This window comes from Xyrauchen texanus, chromosome 46, assembly GCF_025860055.1.
Source record: "Xyrauchen texanus isolate HMW12.3.18 chromosome 46, RBS_HiC_50CHRs, whole genome shotgun sequence".
Classification (NCBI taxonomy): Eukaryota; Metazoa; Chordata; class Actinopteri; order Cypriniformes; family Catostomidae; genus Xyrauchen; species Xyrauchen texanus.
The window spans coordinates 8,233,066-8,246,304 of NC_068321.1; the positions used below are offsets into that span (position 1 = coordinate 8,233,066).

Genomic DNA, 13,239 nt, shown 5'->3' on the forward strand with positions numbered 1-13,239 from the left:
ATGTTTATGTCTTGAGGCTATACTTTTGAAACATTATTTCAATGTTTATGGATTGGCCCCATTCACTTCCATTGTGAATGCTTCACTGGAACGCAAATTTGTGCTTTTTTATATAGAAGAGGGGCGAGTCAACATTATACTCAATTGAGCTCAACTTGTATGAAGTCTAGTGAAGACTAATAGTGTATTTATAGTTAAAGTATTGTGATGTCAGTGGGTATTGATTTTTCAGTATCTTAATATACCATGGTATTTACATGACATTTACATTTTCTTCAAAAGCCACAGTTATACTACTATTATACATCCACAACAAGCCTTAATTACTATAGGTACTTTTTTTTGTAAGTGGACTAACAGTTGTCTACCTAGATGAAGAAAGATAAACTTGAAATTTGAATGTCATATGCCTTACAAGAACAAGTTGTGCAATGTCACTGGTTTACTGAACAAAACAAATATTTGAATTCCATTTGAGCTAAAAGCACCTCAATTTTGCTTTCAAGATGCTACATCAAATGACACTAAAGATAAAGAATAAATGACAGGACAACAATATTTTTCAAATCTTTTTAACAAGAAAGAAAATATATCAGAAGAAATGGCAGTTTGTCTTCTCACCAATTAAATAGTACAAATAATAAAATAAGTCTCCCTATTTTTGGAGCAATGTCTAAGCAGTTGGTTCTTGAGACGTCAGTCATCCACATTAATAGACTGCAATCATTTCTACTGATACAAAAATTGGCATTGTGATTCTCAGCTATTATTTTCACATACATTATTCTCAGCTACGACAGATGGGCTCTTGATAGTGCAAACCTGCTCCCATGGCTTGGGCATTCAAATAAATAGTGTAACAAATGTCAGAGGCACAAGGAAGGTAAGAGATTTCCTTTCCGCTCCAACCCCATCCACTACAATGAGACTAGATCAAAGTCAATTCAATTAAATCTTTTTCCGCTTTGCTTTCATTGCAAGTTTTCTTTTCATCTCCTCCTCCTCCATGAGCATGTCTTCTGCATCCTCTTTGATACCCAGGCGTAAACTAAGGCAAAGAAAGAACAAAAGATTCAATTAGGTATGGAATGGTTGTGGGTCTTCTGCACAAAGGGAAAGAGAAGCAATCAAAACACAATCATGTTAGTTTTCTCTTCTTGACATTCATTCGTTGCATCTCAAGTTCTCATCTTTCCTCCTGGTCTTCAAGCACTACCATTCGCGGGCTAGTCAGACAGTTAGGGTCAAAAGGCAAAACAGAATAAACACAGAAAAAAAGGCAGACAGTGTGATGATTTGGTGAAAGGAACGATGAAACAATTTTACTGCAGTAGTTTGAAGTGAAATGTGCTGGCTTACCTCCTAGCTTCCTCTTTTTGCTGTTCTTTCCAACTGCTCTCCATAAATTTCAGTGCATAGTCACTTTCATCTTTATATCTGTAGAATGAAGGGCACTTTTACTACCATGTACAGGAACACAATACAACCCTTTGTGTAGTTCATCGCATTGTTTCCAAATATATTTCATCTTCATTTTGTGAAACGTACAAGTGTGCTTGTGCAGTCTTTAAAATGGACTGATATTTTGTTATTTAACACAATTATATTCATATGTTAAGTGTGATTTATGTGTCCATATATGTTTTGGGGCCACTGTATAACCTTATACTGGACATGAACTCACTTGGACCGGTCATAGCCAAAGATTTCCCTGATGTGTTTTGAAATTTCATCATGATCTTGTTCTTCATCGTCGATGAAGTCATCCATTTCCGAGTCATACTCTTCCTCCTCATACTGTCGTTTATAGGTGGATGTTATTGGGGGTAGTGCTGGTCCTTCAAAAAAAACAAAAAGCAGGAAAAGAGGGGTTGCAATTTCAATAACATGAGAAAACAGACAATACACGTCACCAAAGAAGTGAATGCAACAATCTATATTATAAGGAAGAATTTGTGATAAGTGTACATTTTCATTCTTATTCATTTCTATAAACTAAGAGTAAAATTAAGACTAGGTTGTCATGTTTTACATACATTTTATTATTTGTTTTTTTTAATTGTTTCATTCAAATGGTGATATTCGTTTTGCTCATGTTTCACGAATAACACCAAAAGAGAGTAATAACGAGAACCAAGCATAGCCTCGTTTTTTTTGTAGATGATTCGCCAAATCAGCAAGTCTCAACTACCATGCCCAACTTTCAAACTGATTTGGTTCTATTAAAGGATTGCTTTAAATTACCACACCATAAGGATTGTTCTGACATGCTTTAAATTACCACATCAAAATGTTAACTTATCCCTCCCTTTGTAAAAAAAAAGTTGACTGATGTCGTTTATGATTCACTAAAAAGAACTGGCTCGTAAGAGTAATTAGTTCAGGTTTTGGACTACACCGAAAGCCTTTGATGATTTGCGCTGTACTCGCAAGAACCGGTCAACACTGGGCGGGCTTTGTGTTTCGCACCGTAGATTCAAAAGAGCTGGCTCATTGGCTCAAACGAAACAAGTTCTAAACAAGAAACGGTTCTTGGTTCCCACCCCTATGTGTAGCCCATTATTTCTTAAAATGCATATACAGTGTTACAGCTGTAAAATCTGTCTGAAAAAACATCTTTTTAGCAGTAGGACTACTCTTCTAGGCATATAAACTATTAGTTAACATCATATACATAATTCCAGTCAGTGGATATCTCTCCATATAAACAGTACATGGTGTAAATAGTTATGCCATGACCCTATCTGGTAATCTTTAAAAGACAGAGCACTCAACTGTGCGTGAGTCGAAACGGCTTTATATAATATTATAACTTAAGTGCAGTAGTGTAAATGTATCGTATTTGAGGGACGAGTCAAAATAATTTTCTGTGGTAATTAATATTAGCAAACTATTAGACACTTGGCCACTCAAATGTTCTTCTTACGAGGCTTACCAGGAGGTCTAACCAAAATTCTATGGCCTGTTGGGCTAATCACTGTCCCAAGGCCTTGAGGTCCTGGGGGCCTTGGGGCCATTCCAGGTCTTGATGCAAAGTTCTTTGATAAAATGGTCTCTGAAACAACAGTGCACTGAGGTCTTCCAGGGCCTGAACCTATGCTGTTTACAGGCCTCCCAGAAACACCACCTCCCATCTTGCTTGGTCCATTTATGGAGGCCCTGGAGCCTCCAGGAAGTTGCTGAGCCTGCAAACTACCACCTGGTCTTGGTTGCCTTGAAGGATCACCAGAAGGGTGTCGTAAAAGTGCATTGCTACCAGGCCGAGGTGGAGCAGCACTTCCAGATCGTGCCACATTTCCTGGTTTTCCTGGTTTCTGAGGATGGCCTCCCCTAACAGAGTTATTCTGGCCAGGTCTAACCTGCCCAGATTTTTTCTGTGGTCCTTGACCTGATGATCTAGCCATAGAAGGAGCAGCTCCAGGACGAATTCCAGAAATACTTGACTTCCCATTTGATATTGAGGTATTCCCCTTCTTTTGGGTAAGGTCACTTGATGTTGTAAGCCTCTGGCCCTGCGAGGGTCTGGGTGGTGCTTTTTGAGCCGGAAACAAAGCACCGTTCTTAATGGCACATTTACGATTTAAGGCATCTGATGATCCTGAGCGGTCTCGGTCTCCATGCAGTTTGGCAGAACCGTGAATTCTTTCATTGGGTGTTTGGGGCTTTGGTTTTTTGTTGGTACTGCTAGAGGAATGCTTGTCTAATGATGTCTTGGGCAACCTTTCATTTCTGTTGTCTCGGTCTACATTTTTCTTTTGGGAATTTGAGCTGGATTGCGACCTGCTGTCTTTCGGTCCCGAATTCTTGTCTGGTTTCGCATCCCGCCCTTTATCCGGTTTCTTAACTTTGCGCTCCATTTCGAGTTCTCGAATCTCCTCTGCTGTTCGAAGCCTATCCTCCGTCGTCGTCTTCTTCACTGGTTTCAGATCAACAGGTTCAAACTGCTTTTTTTGTGCAAGTTTCAAGAGGTCCGCAAAGTTCATTGGTGGTGGGGCGGGTCTAGCTACGGCACTGGGTTTTTTCTGTTTGCTGTCGACTTTGATTGGGGCATCTGCTCTAGAAGGAGCCTTAACTGGCCTGCTTTGTTCATCAGATTCAGATTCTGAACCCTCATAGTCATAATTGTCCTCATCATCCTCATCATATGTAACAGTTGTCTGCTGCTCCTCGCCTCTATCTGCCTTCGACTGCCTCTTTTTGGGCTGATCTACGATAGGGATGCCATTGTAACCTCTGAAATTGTCCTTGGTTCGAGAAGCCATTGCCCGTGCCTTCCTGTCCGATTTTAGCTCAACTCTTTTGGCCAGTAGCTCTTCTTTTGCCTTCTTATTCTGTAGTTCTAAGACAAAAGAGAAGAAATACATCATATGAGCACACTAAAAAGTCAACATGAAACTGCATTCATAACCTATTTTTCTTCCATAAGGTGACATTATTTACAAGTAGGGTTGCGCAGTATACCGGTACTAACGAAATATCACGATACAAAACATTTTTAAACGGTACTATATCATCTTGTTGTTCATTCCGGTACCATATTAAAGTATGCTGCCATTAGCTAAATGAAATGTATTGTGAATGTTTTGAGATGAAATCAAATACCATTTGAAAATAATTATAAAAAAGTCTTGAAATGGCAAGTGTGATCATTAAACAGCAGAAGAATGTAATTTAATTAAATAAGTCACATGCGCACCACAGAATGAATGAATGTCCTGCTCGGTCATATCCTTCACTCACACACAAGCAGGTGTGCACACAAATGCAACACACTACTAATGCTTGATTGTCATGCAGTCTGTCCAATAGTATCCATCTGCAGAGCAGCATGTATAGTGTATAACCAGCTGTAAACTCTCAAATGACCGATTTCACCATTGCAGCTTGCAACATTTGAGTCAAGGGAAGCTTGACATAACAAACCCTTCAAAAACAGCAAGAACTTCAAAATGTCTTTCAAAATAAAAGTCCCAATAAAACAAGAGCTCTATTCAACCGGATGCATGAAATTGAATATATTACGATAGAAAAAATATTACTAATGTATAAAAGTGTAATATTCAAAGTAGTAATATTCAATCTCCCTTTCCTAACATTTGTCCTGTGTAGGTGCATGGTCCGCTTCATGATAGTCCACGTATACATTTAATTTGGAACAAGTTTTATGCCCGATGCCCTTCCTGACGCAACCCCCAGTGGCTGGGGGACTCTCACTCACACACATATGGGGCAATTTAGAGTCTCCAATTCACTTAACCTGTATGTTTTTGGACTTGTGGGGTAAACCAGACACAAACATGGGGAGAACATGCAAACTCCACACAGAAAGGCCCTAGTTGAGCTGGGACTCAAACCAAGGACCTTCTTGCTGTGAGGCGAAAATGCTAACCACTGAGCCACCGTGACACCCCTTCAAAGTAGTCACCATAATGTAACCAATGTAACAGGGTAAAATGGAAAGGAGGAGATTGTTTTCATTAATACCGTATAGCTCAGTTGTGCATCTTTTCTTTTCTTCTTTTCAACAAGTGTAGAGAGTGGTTATCTGAGATACTGTAGACTTTGTTAGTTTGAAGCAGTCTGGCCATTCTCTGTTGACTTCTCTCATCAACTAGGCATTTCTGTCCACAGAACTGCTGCTCACTGGATTTTTTTTGTTTTTGGCACCATTCCAAGTAAATTTTAGTTGTGTGTGAAAATCCCAGTAGATCAGCTGTTAAAGAAATACTCAAACCAGCCCATCTGGCACCAACAGTCATCCATGTGATTATCAAATCAGCCAACTGTGTGGCAGCAGTGCATAAAATCATGCCGATACGGATCAGGAGCTTTAGTTAAAGTTCACACCCACCATCGGAATGGGGGAAAAAAGTTGATCTCAGTGATTTGGACCGTGGCATGATTGTTGGTGCCAGAAGGGCTGGTTTGAGTATTTCTGTAACTGCTGATCTCCTGGGATTTTCATGCACAACAGTCTTTAGAATTTACTCAGAATGGTGCCAAAAACAAAAGACATCCAGCGAGCAGCAGTTTTGTGGATGGAAATGAGAGGCCAACAGATAATGGCCAGACCGGTTAGAACTGACAAAGTCTACAGTATCTCAGATAACCACTCAATTGTGGTGAGAAGAATATCAGCTCAAGACTACTATTCTGAGATGTGGGTTGGCGCTGTTTGGCGGCACGAGGGGGACCTACACAATATTAGGCAGGTGGTTTTAATGTTGTGGCTGATTGGGGTGTATATATTGTTGAAAATTTTTATATTTTCATTTGCTTAAAGCTGTACAGTATGTATTTGATTAAACACAATTTTATCATAACATTTAGTTAAATCACTTAACATGGAATCTAGACAAATTTTTAAAGAAAAAGCATAATTTGTATCTTCAAGACTTTATGCAGTTCTTTTAGCAAAGTAAATTTCTGTGTAATTTCATCAACAATCTGAGTTTTTTTTATTTGTTGCCCAAGTATCGATACCGAGCTACCAGGGCTGGTATCATACTGAAGACAAAATTTGGGAATTGGAGCAACCCAATTTACAAGTAAAACAAAAATTGGACTCGAAATATACATATTCAGTGAGGGGCTATGCGGGGGCAATGCCATATCTTGCAGAGCACTCTGTTCACCTATTCTAATCTTTTCTATATGCAAATGTTTGGGAGTCTATAATATATATATATTTCCTATTGACGCACTAAAGCTGAAGATATAAATAACCATCTTAAGACAAATGCTTTTGTGAAACATTTTAAGTGCCTAAAACTTTTGCACAGTCCTGTATATACACTGCATGCACAATTAGGCAAATGTATTCCTCAGGATTAATTTTATTGTTGAACAAATACAATGCTCTCAGTCAATCCAAAATGTTATTTAACCTCAAACCTGAATGTTTAACAAAGGAAAAGTGAGTTTTGTCTTTCTCAGGGGAATATATAAGTGTGCACAATTATTAGGCAACTAAATTACAAAAAAAATTCTCCCAACTCAATTGTTTATTCTCATGTTTTAGAGAAAGTGCAGCTAATAAGTAACACAAAATTACAATTAAATTGAATTTTTTTTGAAAGGCCAAAAATGCTGTGACCAATATAGCATATTTTTTATAAATGCCATGAGCCTTCCTGGAGTCCCCCAGTTTCTTGATCGGTTCATGATCTACTTTCGCTGAAGCAGCAACCACAGCCTCCCAAATGCTGTTCAAAGAGGTTGTACTCCCTCACTGTAAATCTCACATTTGAGAAGGGCCCTCAAGTTCCCATTAGGATTAAGTCAGGTGAGGAAGGGGGCCCAAGTCATTATTTGGGCATCTTTGAGGCCCATGCTGGCTAGCAAAGCAGTGGAGTACTTGGATGCATGTGATGGAGCATTGTCCTGCATAAAGATCATGGCCTTCTTGAATGCTGAGGACTTCTTCCTGTACAACCGTTTGAAGAAAGTACTTTTCAGAAACTAGCAGTAGGTTTGAGAGTTGAGTTTCAGTCCATCTTCAACTCGAAAAGGTCCAACTTCCTCATCCTTAATGATAGCAGCCCATAACAGTACCCCTCCTCCACCTTGCTGGCACCTGACTCGAAGTGATGCCTTATGCCCATTAGTAATCCAGCCACGGGCCCGTCCATCTGGTCCATCAAGAGTCACTCTTGTTTCATCTGTCCATAAAACCTTTGAAAATTCTGTCTTCATGTATTTCTTGCCAATCTTGATGCTCCAAGCACCTTGTACTTCTGGACATCCATGTAGGTGGCAGTTCTGGAAAATGGTAGCATTGGAGGATAATGTGTTCCTGGTAGCTTCTTTGCCTTTTCTTTTCCATGTGTTTTTTGAGAGCCGGTTGACTATTCGCAAAACAAAATGTTCGATTGTCCGGTGGTCACGCCTCAACAGTTTAGCTATTTCAATAGTGTTGCATCCATCTGAAAGTAGGACTGGGCGATATGGCCAAAATTGTTGTCACAATAATCTTTTTCATATTCTTCGATATCAATATTTATCATGATATACATTTACACACTGCACTCTCTTTTTTATTTCAAAGTTGGCAGAAGAAAAGAAGAAAAAATGAATTCTAAACAGTCAAAATAGTCTCTACAAAACTGCACAGGGGGTCCAGAGACAGCCAAAGCAGTGGGGTCTGTCGAATCTTTTACCAATTTTACCGTTTATCAATTGAAAATGAATGTTAAAAGATCATCTGTTTGTTCTGAAGCATAGTGTCAGCGGTCCAGTATTTGTTGGAATATTTTTACATTAAAATGAAATTATTTTTATATTTCTTTAGATTCAGATACCAAAGTATGGGGCATAGAAGCTCTTGTGACTGTGGAATGATGCTAAATGTGGGTTATGGGGTGTCCCGAGAGAACATTTATAAAACGTTTTAAAAAATAAAAAAAACATTTGTATATTTTCATTAAAGTGAGAGACTAGTCTACCAACTAGTAATGTTAGTCTTTCCTTATCCATTCCAGACATCTAAGTAAATTTCACAAAATTAGAACAGAAATCGATTTGTTTATTATTAAAGGCTTGTAACATGCTGACTAATAAAGATACATTTAGAAGGGAAAAACGTTATGGTTTAAAAGGTGCTTTGAAACCACGTTAACATGCGGCGCTTCATGTCTACACACATGCAGGGAAAAGATGCAACGTGTGCGGAGCGGGACAGGGCAGAAATAATGCCTGTTTGGTGCCAGAGAACAATATTCAAGAAGATCAGAGCTGTTGTCCACATCACTGTTGTTCTGTCGCGCTCTTCACTAGAGACGATGAGAGAGCACAACCGTTGTCATGAAGTCTTGCGGTGCGGATGGAATCAATCCGGTATCCGACGTAACCTAATTGTTAGCAAGGCAGCTAACATTAGCAAGTTCATCCAGTCTGACCCTACGTTACCACTGGCGCGTTGTAAGTGAAGCTGAGAGCATTTTCAATTCATTCCTATGAAAGCAGAGCGTCATGCTCACAAGGTGGATCGTAGGATTGGCAGCGGTGTGGAGCAAGCTCTCTCCTAGCCCCAGTGGAAACGCAGCCTGAGAAAGCCGAACTGCTTGTGTTTTAGCTACACACAGTAAATATAAAAAATTCCTCAAAAGCTTATCGTGGATTTGCTTTAAAACTATATCGATATATATCGTGTTATCGCCCAGCCCTATCTGAAAGGCATTTTACAATATTTGACTTTTCAGTGTCAGTTAAATCTCTTTTTATTTTTTTACCCATTTTACCTGAGGTAATGAAGCTGCCTAATAATTATGCAAACCTTGATATAAGGTGTTAGTCACCTTTGCCACACCCTCATTACACAAATACAAATCACCTTTCAAGTTTATAAAATGTGCATGGAAATAATGATAAGATCAGAATACTCACTTGCCTAATAATTTTACACGCAGTATTCACACACGTTGGTTATACTATACTTGTGACGACATCTCATAGACTTTCATGTATTTTATAGCAGGCTAAAGATATATTCTATCCCCTACCCACCCCTAAACCTAACCCTCACAGAAACCGGTGCATTTTATTAGATTTAAACAAACATAATTTAGCTGATTTGAGCCTTTTTTGCTTGAGAAAATCAACTTGTGAGGACCATTTAGTTGGTCCTCACAAGTTGTTTTTCTCAAGTTTTACTACATTTGTGAGGACATTTTCTAACATTTGGTCCTCACAAGTATAGCTACCCCCCGGATTGACTGGATTGTGAAAAAGGATGATCCATACCAGAGTGGAGACAGACCCATAGGTCAAGTATTCATTGCAATGGGTATTAAATCTCTTAAATTCTCATCCTCCACGATATTAATCGTGGCTATCCCCATTTGCTGCAGCAATCACAAAGCTGCATTTACATGATGCACACCGCTTTGAACTCCACATGAAAAGCACTTCCAGAGAATGTCTTGTTCTCCCTCTGAGAACTGGCACTGCCCACATAATGATACAATAACCCCTCTATGAAAAGGGAGTCATCAAGGAGGGCAAAACATAATGTAATGTGGTGGTACACTGGCAAGACCAGAGGCCATTCTTTTTGAATGGATGATAATGGAGGAGATGCTTCAGTATGCAGAATAAACTGCTTTGGATAGGAAACTAGTCATCAAGTAATTAATTGATTGCCTGTCTGCCAATCTTCAACTTGTTTTACACTAAACGATCATTTTGGGGTGAACTACATGTGGAGTTTATTATGATACAATTGCTGTTTTATTAGTGAAGGCACATACAATTTTGCGACAGGTAGGTGTCCGTTTTGGGCTCTTCCCATTCATTTGAATGTCATTCGCAATGGTGATTTACTGTTGTTACATGCAGAGTATTTTTTAGAATCTAATATGAAAATTGGTAAATGCGTTAATCACTTTAAAGCTAAAATTAATGCATTAATTTTAATCGCATACATTAGGAATTGTGCAAAAGATTAAGGCAATGAAACATTGGGGGCCTGGGTAGTTCAGCAAGTATTGATGCTGACTACTACCCCTGGAGTCACAAATTCAAATCCAGGGTGTGCCGAGTGACTCCAGCCAGGTCTCCTAAGCAACCAAATTGGCCCGGTTGCTAAGGAGGGAATAGTCACATGAGGGAACCTCCTCGTGGTCGCGATTAGGGGTTCTCGCTCTCAATAGGGTGCGTAGTAAGTTGTACGTGGATCGTGGAGAGCAGCATGAGTCTCCACATGCTGCGAGTCTCCGCGGTGTCATGCACAGTGAGCCACGTGATAAGATGCGCAGATTGACGGTCTCAGAAGCGGAGGCAACTGAGACTTGTCCTCCACCACCAGGATTCAGGCGAGTAACCGTCCCACCACGAGGACCTACTAAGTAGTGGGAATTGGGCATTCCAAATTGGGAGAAAAGTGGATAAAAAAATACAAAATAAAAGACAACAAAATATTGTTTTATCGACAATAATTCACAATATACACGAAGCATTCACAATAAAACTAAAATGTGTTTTAATAAAGTAAACAAAGTCGACAAATTTTATGTTGTCTTTAAGGTAGAAACTATGAATCCATACATTTCAAAAAAAGTTTCAGTCAAGGATATCAAAAAGTCAGGGTTACTCCTTTGAACCTGAACAAAATGTGTCTTTTACAAAAAAAATGAAATTAACTTACCTTTATGCTTTTGCTCTGTGGCCTGCTTCTTCAAGTAGGCCTGCACAGCAGATGAATTAACCCCTTTCACTCGGACATCTTTCTTCGGAGGGCCAGTTTTCAAGCTATACCTTTTCTATATAAGAAAAACAAATGATTAAGTTAAAACAAAGCAAGTTATGGATATCATATTGATTTCAATAAACTTTGTAAGTAACCTAACCGATAACACACAAGAAAGACTAAGCCTAATTATATTTGAAGATGTGGGAATACTATTTAATATCAAAACATGTCAAATTGACATGTTGCAATGCTAGAACATTTTAATCATTTCATGCAATTTGAACAATTTAAGGAATTCACTGCCTATTACGACATTATTTTGAAGGCTGCATGAGATTATATTATTTTTGCACGCATATTTTCTTCCTTTACTCACCGGTACGTAGCTGAGCCCTTGATTTTGGGAGGCCATGGACAGCACATTGTCGAAATCCATGATCACACACGCTCTCCAAAGCTCACTTTTATAGCTATTAGCTATAGTTACCACTTTCCAGTCAAAACACACTAATCTCAAACAGTCTTTATGACCTTTAAACCAGCCAAATCAATTCGAATGAATCAGTTGTTTAAATCAAACTAGAATTGTTAGAGTTCGAAGTAGGAAAATCCCTCGATTAGATCAACTGCCTTAAGCTTCGGTTCTTTGGATCAGCTGTTGTACATTTAAACCCTTAAACAACTGAGGCGTTTGCCAGATAAATGAAATAATTCAGTTCCGTTTTTGATCAATGACACCAGATGAGTTACCTCAAAGTGTCATTAAACGATATTAAACCAACAAAAAAAGCTGTTAAAACACAACGTCAAAATCTAGAACTAATAACCAAACCCACGTCATCCGGTTCACGTTCATGCGTCACTTCCGATGAGTTGTGGCATGTTTTTCTTTACTATTTTATTACTGATCTGTATAAATATATATATCTATAGATGTTATATATATATAGATAAGTGTATTTTATACTTTGTTTTTTTTTTTTTTTGTATGAATACAAATATTTAACATTATATCGGAAGATGTGTATACAAAACACAAAAAAAGAAGAAAAGTAAAGGTAATAAAATACACAACTATAATAAAGGTAGAAAAGGTACATATATTATTCCAATAAATACACTTTATAAAGCTCAGGTATATGTAAATACTTAATATTTTTGTATTTATTATTTAGAGAGTCTATACTATTGTAAACGTTTATGAGTTTGAAATTTGATCAGAATTATAGCAAGTTTAATTAAATAAACATATTTTAAACTTCTTTTGGATAATCGGTGAAGCTAAAGAGTAACATTTTCCACACTCACACACACACACACACACACACACACACACACACACACACACACACACACACACACACACACACACACACACACAATGTCTGAATGGTTTCATTAATTAATTTCTGTACATTACGCCACAATGTAACTAAAGTAAACGTAAAGTAGTTTTCTGTTAGTCATTGCAGAAAACAGAGGTTTCTAATGTATATTTATTATTAAAAAAAAAATATATATATATATATATTTATAAGTAATAATTATAAAATACACATATATAAAACAATTGGCCTCTATTAAGTTCGGCGTTTAATTAAAAAAAAAAAAATAAAAAAAATCATGAATACGTAAAATAGACCAAACTTACAACATACACATTAAGATACATTGTAATTATTTTTATTTTTTTAATGTGAAGGCGCAATTTTCCTTCTCGCCAAAAGGTGGCGATACAGATCCAGTAAACAGTTCGGCGATGTGTTCGTTTATTCATCTAAATCTCGACATAATAAGGATAACAAAGAGCATCATAAACACAATAAAAAAAAGTAATAAGATAAATGTGCTTCGTGTAAATCTGGCAAGTAAATCCCTCCCACACGTCCACATTAGCAAAGGCTCTCTGTAATGTCAAAGAGTAAACTCTTTGGTAACGTCAACACTGTCCCGCATCCTGATAGGACGGGCCGTGTATCTACGTCACATTCTGTTTCCAACCATTGGCTCCGCCCACGTCACCGCTAAATTTTCTCCTCCCCTGATGATGA

General features: G+C 38.1%; 1 protein-coding gene across 1 annotated transcript; it reads right to left on the minus strand.

The window, feature by feature from the left end:
• Nucleotides 1–604: 604 nt before the first annotated feature.
• On the minus strand, nt 605–12,024 carry LOC127638349 (protein SPT2 homolog). The gene is made up of 6 exons (XM_052119831.1): nt 11,565–12,024; nt 11,144–11,258; nt 2,936–4,339; nt 1,685–1,838; nt 1,360–1,437; nt 605–1,048 (listed from the first exon to the last, which is right to left on the minus strand). The coding sequence occupies exons 1-6, from the start codon at nt 11,622–11,624 to the stop codon at nt 949–951; spliced, it is 1,911 nt and encodes a 636-aa protein (XP_051975791.1). The 5' UTR covers nt 11,625–12,024; the 3' UTR covers nt 605–948.
• Between the last annotated feature and the right edge of the window lie 1,215 nt (nt 12,025–13,239).

What these genes read in the sequence shown, in the direction of transcription:
- LOC127638349 (XM_052119831.1), bottom strand. Translation starts at nt 11,624, where the DNA reads ATGGATTTCGACAATGTGCTGTCCATGGCCTCCCAAAATCAAGGGCTC. An exon ending in AAGGGCTCAGCTACGTACCG is followed by an intron (nt 11,259 to 11,564) that starts GTGAGTAAAGGA and finishes TTTCTTATATAG; the next exon opens with AAAAGGTATAGCTTGAAAAC. An exon ending in TTTGGCTATGACCGGTCCAA is followed by an intron (nt 1,438 to 1,684) that starts GTGAGTTCATGT and finishes TTCATTCTACAG; the next exon opens with ATATAAAGATGAAAGTGACT.